This window comes from Cetorhinus maximus, unplaced genomic scaffold (genome assembly GCF_964194155.1).
Source record: "Cetorhinus maximus unplaced genomic scaffold, sCetMax3.hap1.1 HAP1_SCAFFOLD_1239, whole genome shotgun sequence".
In the NCBI taxonomy this organism is placed as follows: domain Eukaryota; kingdom Metazoa; phylum Chordata; class Chondrichthyes; order Lamniformes; family Cetorhinidae; genus Cetorhinus; species Cetorhinus maximus.
The window spans coordinates 245-16,634 of NW_027597181.1; the positions used below are offsets into that span (position 1 = coordinate 245).

At 57.1% G+C, this 16,390-nt stretch overlaps 1 protein-coding gene across 1 annotated transcript; it reads left to right on the forward strand.

The window, feature by feature from the left end:
• Positions 1–976: 976 nt before the first annotated feature.
• Positions 977–12,731, forward strand: LOC144675949 (sarcoplasmic/endoplasmic reticulum calcium ATPase 1-like). The gene is made up of 7 exons (XM_078536467.1): positions 977–1,308; positions 2,281–2,501; positions 3,482–3,684; positions 4,542–4,627; positions 8,072–8,205; positions 10,307–10,424; positions 12,510–12,731. The coding sequence occupies exons 1-7, from the start codon at positions 979–981 to the stop codon at positions 12,729–12,731; spliced, it is 1,314 nt and encodes a 437-aa protein (XP_078392593.1). The 5' UTR covers positions 977–978.
• The last annotated feature ends 3,659 nt before the right edge of the window (positions 12,732–16,390 follow it).

Genomic DNA, 16,390 nt, shown 5'->3' on the forward strand with positions numbered 1-16,390 from the left:
GACAGTGCGGCGCTCCCTCAGCACCGACCCTCCGACAGTGCGGCGCTCCCTCAGCACTGACCCTCCGACAGTGCGGCGCTCCCTCAGCACTGACCCTCCGACAGTGCGGCGCTCCCTCAGCACTGACCCTCCGACAGTGCGGCGCTCCCTCAGCACTGACCCTCCGACAGTGCGGCGTTCCCTCAGTACTGACCCTCCGACAGCGCGGCGCTCCCTCAGCACTGACCCTCCGACAGTGCGGCGCTCCCTCAGCACTGACCCTCCGACAGTGCGGCGCTCCCTCAGCACTGACCCTCCGACAGTGCGGCGCTCCCTCAGCACTGACCCTCCGACAGTGCGGCGCTCCCTCAGCACTGACCCTCCGACAGTGCGGCGCTCCCTCAGCACTGACCCTCCGACAGCGCGGCGTTCCCTCAGTAATGACCCTCCGACAGCGCGGCGCTCCCTCAGCACTGACCCTCCGACAGAGCGGCGCTCCCTCAGCACTGACCCTCCGACAGTGCGGCGCTCCCTCAGCACTGACCCTCCGACAGTGCGGCGCTCCCTCAGCGCTGACCCTCCGACAGTGCGACGCTCCCTCAGCACTGACCCTCCCACAGTGCGGCGCTCCCTCAGCACTGTTTTTCTCTCTGTCTCTCTGTCTCTCTCTCTGTCTCTGTCTCTCTTTCTGTCTGTGTCTCCGTCTCTCTCTGTCTGTCTCTCTCGCTCTCTCACTCTCTGTCTCTCCCTCTCTCTCCCTGTCTCTGTCTCTCTCTGACTCTCTGTCTGTCTCGCTGTCTCTCTCTCTGTATCTCTCTCTCTCTCTCCGTCTCTCTCTCTGTCTGTCTCTCTCTGTTTGTCTCTCCATCTCTCTCTGTCTGTCTCTCTCTCTCTGTCTCTGTCTCTCTCTCTCTCTCCAACTCTCTCACTTTCTCTCCCTCTCACTCTCTCTCTCACTCTCTCTCCCTCTCTCCCTCTCTCCCCCTCCTGCAGTGCGACATGACCTTCGTGGGGGTGGTGGGCATGCTGGACCCGCCCCGCAAGGAGGTGATTGGCTCCATCCAGCTGTGCCGCGAGGCGGGCATCCGGGTCATCATGATCACCGGCGACAACAAGGGGACGGCCGTGGCCATCTGCCGGCGCATTGGCATCTTCGGTGAGGACGAGGACGTGACGAATAAGGCCTTCACCGGCCGCGAGTTCGACGACCTGCCCGCCGCCGAGCAGCGCAAGGCCTGCCACAACGCCAGCTGCTTCGCCCGGGTGGAGCCCGCCCACAAGTCCAAGATCGTGGAGTTCCTGCAGTCCTTCGATGAGATCACCGCCATGGTGAGCGGCGCCTCCTCCTGGCGGGGCGGTGTTGGTGGGTGGGGGGGGTGCGGGGGGCGCGGTCGGTGCTGGGGGGCCTTCCCTGGAACTTCGGACGTTAAGGGGAGGGCGATTCAGGACGTTCGGGGGGAACTGATAGGGTCGGGAGAGAGAGAGAGACTGACACAATTTACACCGCTTGGAGAGAGAACCTAGGGCGAAGGAGCAGAGTCTAAATTTGAGAGTCAGGCCTTCCGGGAGTGAGATTAGGAAACGCTCCTTCGTGCAAAGGGCGGGAGGGGTTTGGAACTCTCTCCCGCCAGTGAGGATAGGAAACGTTCCTTCGCACAAAGGGCGGGAGGGGTTTGGAACTCTCTCCCGCCAGTGAGGATAGGAAACGCTCCTTCGCACAAAGGGCGGGAGGGGTTTGGAACTCTCTCTCGCCAGTGAGGATAGGAAACGTTCCTTCGCACAAAGGGCGGGAGGGGTTTGGAACTCTCTCCCCCCGCCGACGGGGAGCTGGTCAATTTTAAAAATCGGTGAGGTCGGTTGGTTTCGGTTCTCTCGAAGGATGTTAAGGGGACACGGGGTGGAGGCGGGCGGGTGGAGATAGGTCACAGATCAGCCGCAGGCATGTCGAGCGGGGAACAGGCTAAAGGGGCTGAATGGTCCCCCTCCTTGTTACAATGTTCCTAGAGGGCATCCGGGGTTAGCGGTGTGGGAGGGGTTGGGTCGGAGGGGGTGGGTGGAGGGGACAGGTCGAGGTAGCGGGACGGAGAGAGGGCGGACAGGCGGAGGGGAAAAAAGGGCAGGTCTTGGGCGACGATGATCCTTTTGGAGAGACTGTGCGGGTTCGGAGGGGGGCGGGGTCAAAGCGCCGATCGCTAACGGTTCTCAAACCCCCTCCCTCCTTCCTCCCCCCCCCGCCCCCTCCACCACTCCACCGCGGCCACCACCCTCTCCCCGTCTTGTGTCTGTCTCCCTCGACTGCAGACGGGCGACGGAGTGAATGATGCACCCGCCCTGAAGAAGGCCGAGATCGGCATCGCCATGGGATCCGGCACAGCAGTTGCCAAGAGCGCGTCGGAGATGGTGCTGGCCGACGACAACTTCTCCAGCATCGTGTCGGCCGTGGAGGAGGGCCGGGCCATCTACAACAACATGAAGCAATTCATCCGCTACCTCATCTCCTCCAACGTGGGCGAGGTGGTCTGGTGAGTGGGATCTTGCTGTGCGGAGCGTTCACCCGTCACCCCCTGTATCTCGCTGACCCACACTGGCTCCCGGTCCGGCAACCCCTCCATTTTAAAATCCTCACCCTCGTTTTCAAATCCCCTCCATGGCCCTCACTTCCCCCCTCCCTATCCCTGTAACCTCCTCCAGCCCCTACACCCCTCCCCATCTCTGTAACCTCCTCTAGCCCCTACAACCCTCCCTATCTCTGTAACCTTCTCCAGCCCCTACACCCCTCCCCATCTCTGTAACCTCCTCCAGCCCCTACATCCCTCCCTATCTCTGTAACCTCCTCCAGCCCCCTACACCCGTTCCTATCTCTGTAACCTCCTCCAGCCCCCTACACCCGTTCCTATCTCTGTAACCTCCTCCAGCCCCCTACACCCGTTCCTATCTCTGTAACCTCCTCCAGCCCCCTACACCCGTTCCTATCTCTGTAACCTCCTCCAGCCCCCTACACCCGTTCCTATCTCTGTAACCTCCTCCAGCCCCTACAGCCCTCCCTATCTCTGTAACCTCCTACGACCCTCCGAGGTCTCTCCACTCCTCCGATTCCGGCCTCTCGGGCAATCCCTCGATTCCCATCGCTCCGCCACTGGGCGGCCGGGCCTTCAGCTGCCTGGGGAGGGGGGCCCTAAGCTCTGGAATTAACCCCCCCTAAACCCTCTCTGCACCTGCTGCCCCCTCGCTCCCTCTCTCCTCCTTTAAGACGCTCCTTAAAACCGACCTCCTCGACCTTACTTGTCTGTAATATCTCTTCGTGTGGCTCAGATTTGGCTTGGCCAATGCTTCTCTGGCATGCCTGGGGAGGGTCTACGATTTGGTGTGCGGCTTTGGAGTTCTAACCCGCTATTCTTTTCTCCCTTCCGCTCACCCCGTCCCTCCCCCCTTTCCTTCGTTGTTTCTCCCGCTCTCCCTTGATTCCCCACCTCCACGTCTTCCCTCGTCGCTCTCTCCACAGTATCTTCCTGACAGCGGCTCTGGGGTTGCCTGAGGCTCTGATCCCCGTCCAGCTCCTGTGGGTGAACCTGGTGACTGACGGTTTACCGGCCACTGCCCTGGGCTTCAACCCGCCCGACCTCGACATCATGAACAAACCTCCCCGGAGCCCGAAGGAGCCCCTGATCAGCGGCTGGTTGTTCTTCCGGTACATGACAATCGGAGGTGAGTGACCGAGAGGGCGGTGTGGGGTGCTGCAGACCAGCGCTGAGGGAGCGCCGCGCCGTCGGAGGGTCAGTGCTGAGGGAGCGCCGCACTGTCAGAGAGTCAGTGCTGAGGGAGCGCCGCGCTGTCGGAGGGTCAGTGCTGAGGGAGCGCCGCACAGTCGGAGGGTCAGTACTGAGGGAGTGCCGCACTGTCGGAGGGTCAGCGCTGAGGGAGTGCCTCAATGTCGGAGGGTCAGTGCTGAGGGAGCGCCGCACTGTCAGAGAGTCAGTGCTGAGGGAGCGCCGCACTGTCGGAGGGTCAGTACTGAGGGAGCGCCGCACAGTCGGAGGGTCAGCGCTGAGGGAGCGCCGCACTGTCGGAGGGTCAGTGCTGAGGGAGTGCCGCACTGTCGGAGGGTCAGCGCTGAGGGAGCGCCGCACTGTCGGAGGGTCAGTGCTGAAGGAGAGCCGCACTGTCGGAGGGTCAGTGCTGAGGGAGCGCCGCACTGTCAGAGGCGCCGTCTCTCGATGTGGAATGCCCTCTCGGGTGGGTGGGGGGGATGCAGAACAGATCCCGTGGCCTTCCTGTACCTAACGTTTGCCTCCTTGACGAACAAGACACAAAACAAGGAAGCCAGACGATCTGGGAGATGGTCGTGGCTCTTTCTGTGGGATCTTGCTGCGCAAAGCTCGGCTGCCACCCTATTCCCATGGCACAGAGGGAAAGCGCTTCGAGGGTGAGGGGCCCAAGCGGTGGTGGGTGGGGGGTGGAGGGGCGGTGGGCGACCCTTGGCGCGCACAGTGCGATCCCGCGAGCGAAACCGACGGGGTCCAGCGAGCGGACAGGTCTCTCACGGGCTCGGTTCCCCGTTGCAGGTTACGTGGGCGCTGCCACGGTGGGAGCTGCGGCCTGGTGGTTCATGTACGCCGACGACGGACCGGGGGTGACCTACCACCAGCTGGTGAGTCGCGCGTGCCCCTTGCGCCCGTGCCCGCCACACTTCCCCGACCCCCGCCTCCAGCCCGTCCCCACGCGGCTCCGGCAGCCCCTGTCCCTCCCTGCCCGCGGGGTCCTCCCTCCCATCGGCCCCGAGATTGAACCACTGACCCTCCCCTAATCCTCTGCGAATCCCTGAGCCAACTTTACCATGTCAACCATCACGGCGCAGTACCGGCCTCCGGTCACCGGGTGGCGCCCTGTTTCAGGTCTGGCAACACATGGTCATTGACAGTGCGTGAAGCCACATAACCTGTCGGTGTCCCGCTATTATCTCGCAGCGCCATGGAATAATCGGCCAAGCCCTCCGAAGGTCACCTCCCAAACTCACGGAAATGCATCAGAACCTGAGAAATAGGAGAGGGAGGCCAATCGGCCCCTCGAGCCTGCTCCGTCCCTTAATCGAGCTTGTGGCTGACCTTCCCCCTCAACTCCACCTTAATCGAGCTTGTGGCTGATCTTCTCCCTCAACTCCACCTTAATCGAGCTTGTGGCTGATCTTCTCCCTCAACTCCACCTTAATCGAGCTTGTGGCTGATCTTCTCCCTCAACTCCACCTTAATCGAGCTTGTGGCTGATCTTCTCCCTCAACTCCACCTTAATCCAGCCTGTGGCTGATCTTCTCCCTCAACTCCACCTTAATCCAGCCTGTGGCTGATCATCCACCTCAACTCCACCTTCCCGCACTCTCCCCACATTCCTCGATCTCCCTCAGTGTCCAAAAATCCCTCGATCTCCCGGTCTTGAACCTACTCGATGACGGAGCCCCCACCGCTCTCTGGGGTAGAGAATTCCAAAGATTCACAACCCTCCCGAGTGAAGACATTTCTCCTTCATCTCAGCCCCAAAACGGCCGACCCCTTCTCCTGAGACTGGGACCCCCGTGTTCGAGACTCTCCAGCCCGGGGAGAGGGGGGGAAACAGCCTCTCAGCATCGACCCTGTCAAATCCCCTTCAGAATTTTCTACCTTTCAGTGAGACGACCTCCCATTCTTCGAAACTCCAGGGAATAGAGACCCCATTCTCCTCAATCTCTCCTCCTGGGACAATCCCTCTCATCCCAGGGACCAGTCTAGTGAACCTTCGATACTCTCCCTCTAGGGCAGGGATGTCCTTCCTCAGGTAAGGAGACCAAAACTGGACCCAGAGCTCCGGGTGTGGTCTCCCTAACGCCCTGTGTCATTGTAGGAAGACCCCTTCACTCTGAAACTCCAATCCCTTTGTAATGAAGACTCACAGACCATTTCCCTTCCTCATCGCTCGCTGTACCCGCACGGTTACTTCCTGTGGTTCAGTCGTGTTCAGAGTGAATATAGATCCTGCTGCTGTGGTCTAACATGCCAAAATGCTCAGGTAACCTATCTGACCCTCATCACCACCTCTCTCCACTCCACCGCCAATCTCTCAACTATCAGACCACTTGTCCAGTAGTGTAACTACCTCCACCCCTACAACACTCCCTATCTCTGTAACCTCCTCCACCCCTACAACACTCCCTATCTCTGTAACCTCCTCCAGCCCCTACAACCCTCCCTATCTCTGTAACCTCGTCAAGCCCCTACAACCCTCCCTATCTCTGTAACCTCCTCCAACCCCTACAACCCTCCCTATCTCTGTAACCTCCTCCAGCCCGTACAACCCTCCCTATCTCTGTAACCTCGTCAAGCCCCTACAACCCTCCCTATCGCTGTAACCTCCTCCAGCCCCTACAACCCTCCCTACCTCTGTAACTTCCTCCAACCCCCTACAACCCTCCCTATCTCTGTAACCTCTTCCAGCCCATACAACCCTCCTATCCCTGTAACCTCCTCCAGCCCCAACAACCCTCCCTATCTCTGTAACCTCCTCCAGCCCCTACAACCCTCCCTATCTCTGTAACCTCCTCCAGCCCCTACAACCCTCCCTATCTTCGTGCTGTACCTGTCCTGGGAGTGTTTGATGGGGACGGTGTAGAGGGAGCTTTACCCTGTATCTAACCCTGTGTTGTACCTTTCCTGGGAGAGTTTGATGGGGACGGTGTAGAGGAAGCTTTACTCTGTATCTAACCCCGTGCTGTACCTGTCCTGGGAGTGTTTGATGGGGACGGTGTAGAGGGAGCTTTACTCTGTATCTAACCCCGTGCTGTACCTGTCCTGGGAGTGTTTGATGGGGACGGTGTAGATGGAGCTTTACTCTGTATCTAACTCCGTGCTGTACCTGTCCTGGGAGTGTTTGATGGGGACAGTGTAGAGGGAGCTTTACTCTGTATCTAACCCCGTGCTGTACCTGTCCTGGGAGTGTTTGCTTGGGGACAGTGTAGAGGGAGCTTTACTCTGTATCTAACCCCGTGCTGTACCTGTCCTGGGAGTGTTTGATGGGGACGGTGTAGAGGGAGCTTTAATCTGTATCTAACCCCGTGCTGTACCTGTCCTGGGAGTGTTTGATGGGGACGGTGTAGAGGGAGCTTTACTCTGTATCTAACCCCGTGCTGTACCTGTCCTGGGAGTGTTTGGTGGGGACGGTGTAGAGGGAGCTTTACTCTGTATCTAACCCCATGCTGTACCTGTCCTGGGAGTGTTTGATGGGGTACAGTGTAGAGGGAGCTTTACTCTGTATCTAACCCCGTGCTGTACCTGTCCTGGGAGTGTTTGATGGGGACGGTGTAGAGGGAGCTTTACTCTGTATCTAACCCCGTGCTGTACCTGTCCTGGGAGTGTTTGATGGGGACGGTGTAGAGGGAGCTTTACTCTGTATCTAACCCCATGCTGTACCTGTCCTGGGAGTGTTTGATGGGGACAGTGTAGAGGGATATTTACTCTGTATCTAACCCCGTGCTGTACCTGTCCTGGGAGTGTTTGATGGGGTACAGTGTAGAGGGAGCTTTACTCTGTATCTAACCCCGTGCTGTACCTGTCCTGGGAGTGTTTGATGGGGACGGTGTAATGGGAGCTTTACTCTGTATCTAACCCCGTGCTGTACCTGTCCTGGGAGTGTTTGGTGGGGACGGTGTAGAGGGAGCTTTACTCTGTATCTAACCCCATGCTGTACCTGTCCTGGGAGTGTTTGATGGGGACAGTGTAGAGGGAGCTTTACTCTGTATCTAACCCCATGCTGTACCTGCCCTGGGAGTGTTTGATGGGGACGGTGTAGAGGGAGCTTTACTCTGTATCTAACCCCGTGCTGTACCTGTCCTGGGAGTGTTTGATGGGGACAGTGTAGAGGGAGCTTTACTCTGTATCTAACCCCGTGCTGTACCTGTCCTGGGAGTGTTTGATGGGGACCGTGTAGAGGGAGCTTTACTCTGTATCTAACCCCGTGCTGTACCTGTCCTGGGGAGTGTTTGATGGGGACAGTGTAGAGGGAGATTTACTCTGTATCTAACCCCGTGCTGTACCTGTCCTGGGAGTGTTTTGTTCTCTCTCTTTTCCAGTCACACTTTATGCACTGTACGGATGAACACGTTGATTTTGAAGGAGTTGAGTGCGATATCTTCGAGGCGTCTGAACCAATGACCATGGCCTTGTCTGTTTTGGTAACCATTGAGATGAGCAATGCCCTGAACAGGTAAGCAGCTGATATCCCCCCCTCCAGCTTCTTCCACACTGTTGGAACCACGGTACAGGGGGAGGCCATTCAGCCCCTCTCGAGCCTGTTACATAGGAACAGGAGGAGGCCCATTCAGTCCCTCTCGAGCCTGTTACATAGGAACAGGAGGAGGCCCATTCAGACTCTTCTTGAATCTGTTACACAGGAACAGGAGGAGGCCATTCAGCCCCTCTCAAGCCTGTTACACAGGAACAGGAGGAGGCCATTCAGCCCCTCTCAAGCCTGTTACACATGAACAGGAGGAGGCCATTCAGCCCCTCTCCAGCCTGTTACACAGGAACAGGAGGAGGCCATTCAGCCCCTCTCAAGCCTGTTACACATGAACAGGAGGAGCCATACAGCCCCTCTCCAGCCTGTTACACAGGAACAGGAGGCCATTCAGCCCCTCTCAAGCCTGTTACACAGGAACAGGAGGAGGCCCATTCAGTCCCTCTCGAGCCTGTTACACAGGAACAGGAGGAGGCCATTCAGTCCCTCTCGAGCCTGTTACATAGGAACAGGAGGAGGCCATTCAGCCCCTCTCGAGCCTGTCACACAGGAACAGGAGGAGGCCCACTCAGCCCCATTGAGCTCGTCCCACCATTCTACCAGAGCGCGACTGACCTGTTACTTAACCCCCCCCGCTCAGCTCCGTCCCCGATCCCAGGGAAATCTTATCAATCTCTGTTTCAAAATGTTCAATTAACCCCGCAACTTCCACCATGATCCCAGGATTTCCAACCCCCTTGGTGTGAAGCAGGGCTTCCTGACATCCCCCTCTGCACAGCCCAGCTGTGTTTTGGACTCTCTTCCCTGCACCCCCCAACCGCACCCCCTCCCCCCACTCCAACTCCCCCCCACCCACCAACCCCCCCCTCCAACACCAGAGGGAACCGTTTCTCTGTCTTCAACCTTGTCGAATCCTTTAGTCATCTTAAACCCCCCCACCACCTCAATCAGATCACGCCTGAATCTTTCTAGACTCGAGGGCACACAAGACCAGTCTGCGCGCCCTGTCCTCAGATTTTAACCCTTTCAGCCCCGGGGTCATTCTGGGGAATCTGCCCTGTGCCCTGTATTACCTTCCCGAGGTGCGGTGTCCAGAATGTGAATGTGGTTAATCTTGATAACCATGCAGCGATTGAACTCTGAGTGACCATGCAGCAATTTAGCTCCGAATGACCATACGGAGATTAACGTCTGAGAGTAGCCACACGAACCTGTCACCTCCCAATGACCCCAAAACTTGGTTCCCCGATCGAAAAAATTTGACTTCCGTACGAATTGGGAGCAGGGGGTGGGCCACTCGGCCCCTCAAGCCTGCTGCCCCATTCTGTAAGGTTGTGGCTGACCTGATGGTCACCTCAACCCCACATTCCTGCCTACCCCCCGATAACCTTTCGCCCCTTCCCTTGTGAATCAAGAATCTATCCACCCTGGCCTTGAAAATATTCAAAGACTCTGCTCCCACCGCCTTTGGAGGGAGAGGGTTCCAAAGACCCTCTGAGAGTAAAAATCTCTCCTCGTCTCCGTCTTAAATGGGCGACTACCCCTTATTTTTAAACAGCGACCCCCTAGTTCTAGATTCTCCCACAGGGCACAAGCCTCAGAGTAAAGGGAAGACCTTTTTAGAACAGAGATGAGGAGAAACTTCTTTAGCCAAAGAGTGGTGAATCTATGGAATTCATTGCCACAGAAGGCTGTGGGAGGCCAGGTCATTGAATGTATTTAAGAGCGAGATAAATAGGTTCTTGATTGGTAAGGGGATCAAAGGTTACGGGGAGAATGGGGTTGAGAAACTTATCAGCCATGATTGAAAGGCGGAGCAGACTCGATGGGCCGAATGGCCTAATTTCTGCTCCTGTGTCTTATGGTCTCATAAAGACAACCCACCCATTCCTGGTATTGGTCTGATAAACCTTCTCTGAACTGCTTCCGACGCATTTACATCTTTATTGCTCTAGGGAGCGCAACTGCCCCTTACTTAACAGCAGAATAACACCATGTGCGTTACTTTCCCTTTTGCTGCTGTGTACATTTTCTCGCTGACCGTTCGCTCTCCGTCTGTGTTTCTTTGCAGCCTGTCGGAGAACCAGTCTCTCATCAGGATGCCGCCGTGGTTGAATTGCTGGCTGCTGAGTGCCATCTGCCTCTCCATGTCACTCCACTTCTTCATCCTTTATGTTGACCCACTGCCGGTAAGCCTCGGCGGGCCGATCGGGTTCCGGGATCCTCGCGCACTTGCTCGCTCATAATGAGCAGGGCCGAGGTGCCGGGGTGGGGGGGAGGGGGGAGGGGGGGAGGGAGCCATTGCCCCATGTCCCAACGCAACCCCCACCATGGGCCTGATGGGTGTTCATTGGGTCCCAGCAACCATTGCAATTAAACTTTGAGTGACCATGCAGCGATTAAACTCTGCCTGACCACGCAACAATTTAGCTCTGAATGACCACGCGCGATGATTAAATTCTGAGTTAACTCGGTGGGGGGAGCCATTGCCCCATGTCCCACCCCCGCCCCTGCCCCCCATGGGCCTGATGGGTGTTCACTGGGTCCCAGCATCCATTGCAATTAAGCTTTGAGTGATCGCGCGACGATTAAACTCTGCCTGACCACGCAACGATTTAGCCCTGAATGACCACGCGCGATGATTAAATTCTGAGTTAACTTGGGGGTGGGGGGTGTGTGTGGGGGGAGCCATTGCCCCTTGTCCCACCCCCGTCCCCCCCATGGGCCTGATGGGTGTTCACTGGGTCCCAGCATCCATTGCAATTAAGCTTTGAGTGATCGCGCGACGATTAAACTCTGCCTGACCACGCAACGATTTAGCTCTGAATGACCACGCGCGATGATTAAATTCTGAGTTAACTCGAGGCGGGAGGGGGGGGAGCCGTTGCCCCCTGCCCCACTCCCGCCCTCCCATGGGCCTGATGGGTGTTCATTGGGTGCCAGCAACCATTGAAATTAAACTTTGAGTGATCGCGCGACGATTAAACTCTGCCTGACCACGCAACGATTTAGCTCTGAATGACCACGTGCAATGATTAAATTCTCAGTTAACTCAAGTGGGGGGGAGCCGTTGCCCCCTGCCCCCCCCGCACCGCCCCCCCCCCCACCACAACCCGTGGACCTGATGGGTGTTCACCGGTCCCAGCATCCATTGCAATTAAACTTTGAGTGACCATGCAACGATTAAACTCTGCCTGACCAAGCAACGATTTAGCTCTGAATGACCACGGGCCATGATTAAATTCTCAGTTAACTCGAGGGTGGGTGGGGGAGCCATTGCAATACACCTCCACTTCTCCCATATCTCTCTCTCCATCTTTATTAACTCACACAGAAGGCCTGAGAGCAACTCTTTTAAATTCAATCCTGGGATGTCAGTCTCCCAGGCACGGTCGAGGCCGGAGGTTGAAAACGTGGGGTCAGTCCATAAACGGCAGCAGCTAACAGCGTTAACTCAAGAGTTAAATCGTTGTGTGGTCATTCAGAGCTCAATTGCTGTGTCGTCACTCAGAGCTAAATTGTTGTGTGGTCACTCAAAGTTTTATCGTTGCATGGTCACTCAAAGTTTAATTGTAATGGATGCTAGGGGCCAGAAGGAAACCAGTGAACACCCATCAAGCCCATCCCTAATTGCCCCTTGAGAAGGTGGTGGGTGAGCCACCTTCTTGAGCCGCTGCAGTCCCGTGTGATGTAGGTACACCCACGGCACTGTTAGGGAGGGTGCTCCAGGATTTGGACCCAGCGACAGTGAAGGAACAGCCGATATATTTCCAAGTCGGGATGGGTGAGGGGCTCGGAGGGGGACTTCCAGGTGGTGGTGTTCCCCATGTGTCTGCTGCCCTCGTCCTTCTAGACCGGTAGAGGCCGTGGGTTTGGGCGGCGCTGTCGAAGGAGCCTTGGCGAGTTGCTGCAGTGCATCTTGTAGATGGTACACACACTGCTGCCACTGTGCGTCGGTGGTGGAGGGAGTGAATGTTTGTGGATGGGGTGCCCATCGAGCGGGGAGGGGGCTGCTTTGTCCTGGACGGTGTCGAGCTTCTTGAGTGTTGTGGGAGCCGCACTCATCTAGGCAAGTGGGGAGTATCCCATCACACTCCTGACTTGTGCCTTGTCGATGGTGGACAGGCTTTGCATAGGTGGGGGTAAGGAGGTGAGTTACTCTCCGCAGGATTCCCAGCTACCTATGTGATGGAGGTCGTGGGTTTGGGATGAGCTACAGAAAGTTGGCATGCATCGATCTAAATGCTATTCTCTCTCTCTCTCTCTCCCTTCAGCTCATCTTCAAATTGACTCACCTGACCTTCATGCAGTGGCTCGTGGTGCTAGAGATCTCGTTCCCTGTCATCCTCATTGATGAAGTCCTGAAGTTCTTTGCCCGCAACTATCTTGAAGGTAGGTTAGCCACTTTAGATCCTGCTGAGGGTCGAGGGTCGACGGGAGGTCACTGGCAGAAGGCCCTGGGTACAGTGCATCATGGGGAGGCTTGCCCGAGGTAGAAGTGGAGTACGTGAACCCAGCAGAAGGCACTGCGTAAAGTGCCCCATGGGAGGCTTGCTGGAGGTAGATGTGGAGTGCATGAACCCAGCAGAAGGCACTGGGTAAAGTGCCCCACAGGAGCCTTGCTTGAGGTAGATGTGGAGTACATGACCTAACAGAAGGCACTGGATAAAGTGCCCCATGGGAGGCTTCCTACAGAGACAAAATCCTGCATTTATTTGGTGGCAAGGACAAAAATACGCCCAAGACATATGTAGTATATTAGGGGCAGGTGACCAAATACTAGGTCACAGAGGTCGGTGTTAAGGAGCATCCTAGAGAGAGAGAGAGAGAGAGGGAATTCCAGAGCTTAGGACCCCAAGACCGATGGAGGTACAGCCGCCAAATGGCGGAGCAATGCGAATCGGGGGATGCTCAAGAGGCCGGAATTGGAGGAGCGCAGAGATCTCGGAGGGGCTGGAGGAGGTTACAGAAATAGGGAGGGTTGTAGGGAGTTGGAGGAAGTTACAGGGATAGGGGGGAGGAGCGAGGGCCACGGAGAGATTTGAAAACAAGGGAGAGGATGCCAACATTTGAGAGGGTGTGTGTGGGATCTCACTGTGCGTCAGTCGGCTGCATGGCTTTGGAAGAGAGGAACATCAGGGGGCCAATTCGGGCTCTTGAACCTTGTCCCGTCTGCCGTTCAATTCGATCCAGGCTGTTCTGTGTCCCAGGCTGGGCCCAGGCTCAGTCTCACCCTCCAGTCTTCTTGAGAAACCTCCATCATTCCCCTGACCTGAATGGATTGATGGTGCAGGCATTCACTGCTGTACGCAGGAGAGAGTTACCAAACCTCTCCCGCCCTTTCTGCGAAGGAGCGTTTCCTAATCTCGCTCCCGGAAGGTCTGACTCTAAATTTAGACTCTTCTCCCTCATCCTAGACTCCCCACCATCCCCCCACAACGGCGCTGTTAGGGAGGGAGTTCCAGGATTTTGTCCTGTGTGGTGCAGGTACACCCACGGCGCTGTTAGGGAGGGAGTTCCAGGATTTTGTCCCGTGTGGTGTAGGTACACCCACGGCGCTGTTAGGGAGGGCGTTCCAGGATTTTGTTCCCGTGTGGTGTAGGTACACCCACGGCGCTGTTAGGGAGGGAGTTCCAGGATTTTGTTCCCGTGTGGTGTAGGTACACCCACGGCGCTGTAAGGGAGGGAGTTCCAGGATTTGGACCCAGCGACAGTGAAGGAACGGCCGATATATTTCCAAGTCGGGTTGGTGAGGGGCTCGGAGGGGGACTTCCAGGTGGTGGTGTTCCCCATGTGTCTGCTGCCCTCGTCCCTCTAGGCGGTAGCGGTCGTGGGTTTGGGAGGCGCTGTCTGAGGGAGCCTTGGCGTAGTTGCTGCAGTGCATCTTGTCGACGGTACACACACACACGGCTGCCCGTGTGCGTCGGTGGTGGTGGAGGGAGCGAATGCCGTCGGTGGGCGCGGGGGGGCGGGGGGTGGGTTGCCCATCCAGCGGCCGTGGGTCTGGACGGAGCTGGTGAAGGAGCCTGGGTGAGGGGCACAGACAGACACCCGTTTTGCGGGGAGGGGGGTGGGTGGGGGAAGACCAGATCTGGAAGGTGTGGCCTCAAGCAATCTCCGGGGAGGGACGACACCTAGTCTGCCCCGCTCGCTGGGGTCTGGCTCCGCGCTCGCCCGCTCTCTCCGGGAACGTGATCTACTATCCCTCGTATCTCACTCTGTTCCATTTCCTCTCTCTCTGTCTCTCTGTCTCTGTCTCTGTCTCTCTCACACAGCGAAAGATCACTTCTAAGGAGGAAATTGGCCGAAGAAATGAAGGATGATATATAATTAGATATTTATATATATATATATATATAAAATAAAAAGAGACGAACAAAATAAAAACAATATAAGGCTCGCCAGAATGTAGCATTGTCTGAAAAGTATACGGTGACTCCTAGACTTCTGTTTGATGACACAGGATATAGGAAGGGGGTCGCTTAAATTGCATGTTCATCCGTTCCTTCCAACCCATTAAAGGAAATTTCCTCGGTGTCCATTTTCCTTCTTTACTTCTCGAGCAAGGAACACCACCCTCGTCGGAGGGCAACCCTCCGCTGCGCTGCTCACCGAGTGTTTGTTTTTTTTTTCCCGGGAGAGGCGTGGCGATGGTGGGTGGGTTGGGTGGGTGCGGTGGTGGGGAGATCGGGCGATGAGGCAGGAGCAGCTTAAGGTACAGGTCACACGGGGTCACCCCCACCGCCCTCCCCCCTCTATTCTGAAGGGGCGTCGGTCAGGATCGCGGACGCCCGTACCTACCCCACCCTTCGCAGTCACGCTACCCGCCCCCCAACACCCCACCCCGGTACTCCTCCCTACCACCCCCTCCCCTCCCCCTCCCCACCACAGGGGGGCTTCCCACGATGAGCAGGAGGAGCTTAAGGTACAGGTCACACGGGGTCACCCCACCTCCCCTCCGTTCTGAAGGCGCTTTGTCAGATCGCGGATGCCCGTTCCTCCCCACCCCTCTCAGTCACACCCCGGACACCTCCCTGCCACCCCCCTATTTCACCCCGCCAACCCCCACCCCCCAACAATTTCTGTCCTACCACACCCCTCACCCCCACCGTCTCCGTCAACCTAAGGCCCAGGAGGTAACGGGAGTGATTTCGTGACGATTTGCTGTCAGTTCCCAAACTGTTGGTGGGGTGGGGGCGCCAAGCCCACCTTGGCTTGTGTTGGGGTTGGGGTGGGTGTCGTTAGAGAGGGCGGAGGGAGAAGTGGGGTGTGGTGGGGACAGGGAGGTGGGGAGAGGGAGGGGAAATGTTCTCGCCCAGAGCACGAAAGGGACTCAGCCGCCCGCCTTGGTCTGGCCGGGTGGGCTATTCCGCCGACGCGCCAACCTCCCAATTTACCCACCCAGCGCGCCCCTGACTCACCCCTCACTCCCGCCCCCACTCCGTCCCTTACCGATTGCCGCCAGCTTCCCTCCCCCGCCAAACCCTGCGTTAATAATGGACTGAGTTTCTGATGTATGAATTGAATAAATTATACCGACATGGCTTACTCAGCTTATCTCCTGTTCTCTTCTGTCAGCCTCCAGTTCTCTCTCTTTATCTCCCTCTCTCTCGCTCGCACAATCAGCTCAAAAAACACACCTCGCGTTTCTACAACACCTTTAAACGGTTCCCAACGCAGGAGCGATTATCAAGCAGAGTTTCACCTCCCACCCCTCCCCGAATATGAGGAGATATTACGGACAGGCGGCTGAAGACGAGGTTGGGTTTGAGGAGGGTATTAAAGGAGGAGAGAGAGAGAGAGAGATGGGAGAGGGTTTAGGGAGGGAATTCCAGAGCTTAGGGCCCTCCGCAGGCAGCTGAAGGCCCGGCCGCCAATGGCGGAGCGATGGGAATCGGGGGATGCTCGAGAGGCCGGAATCGGAGGAGCGGAGAGACCTCGGAGGGTTGTAGGAGGTTACAGAGATAGGGAGGGTTGTAGGGGCTGGGGGAGGTTACAGAGATATGGAGGGGTGTAGGGGGCTGGAGGAGGTTACAGAGATAGGGAGGGTTGTAGGGGCTAGAGGAGGTTACAGAGATATGGAGGGGTGTAGGGGCTGGAGGAGGTTACAAAGATAGGGAGGGTTGTAAGGGCTGGAGGAGGTTACAGAGATAGG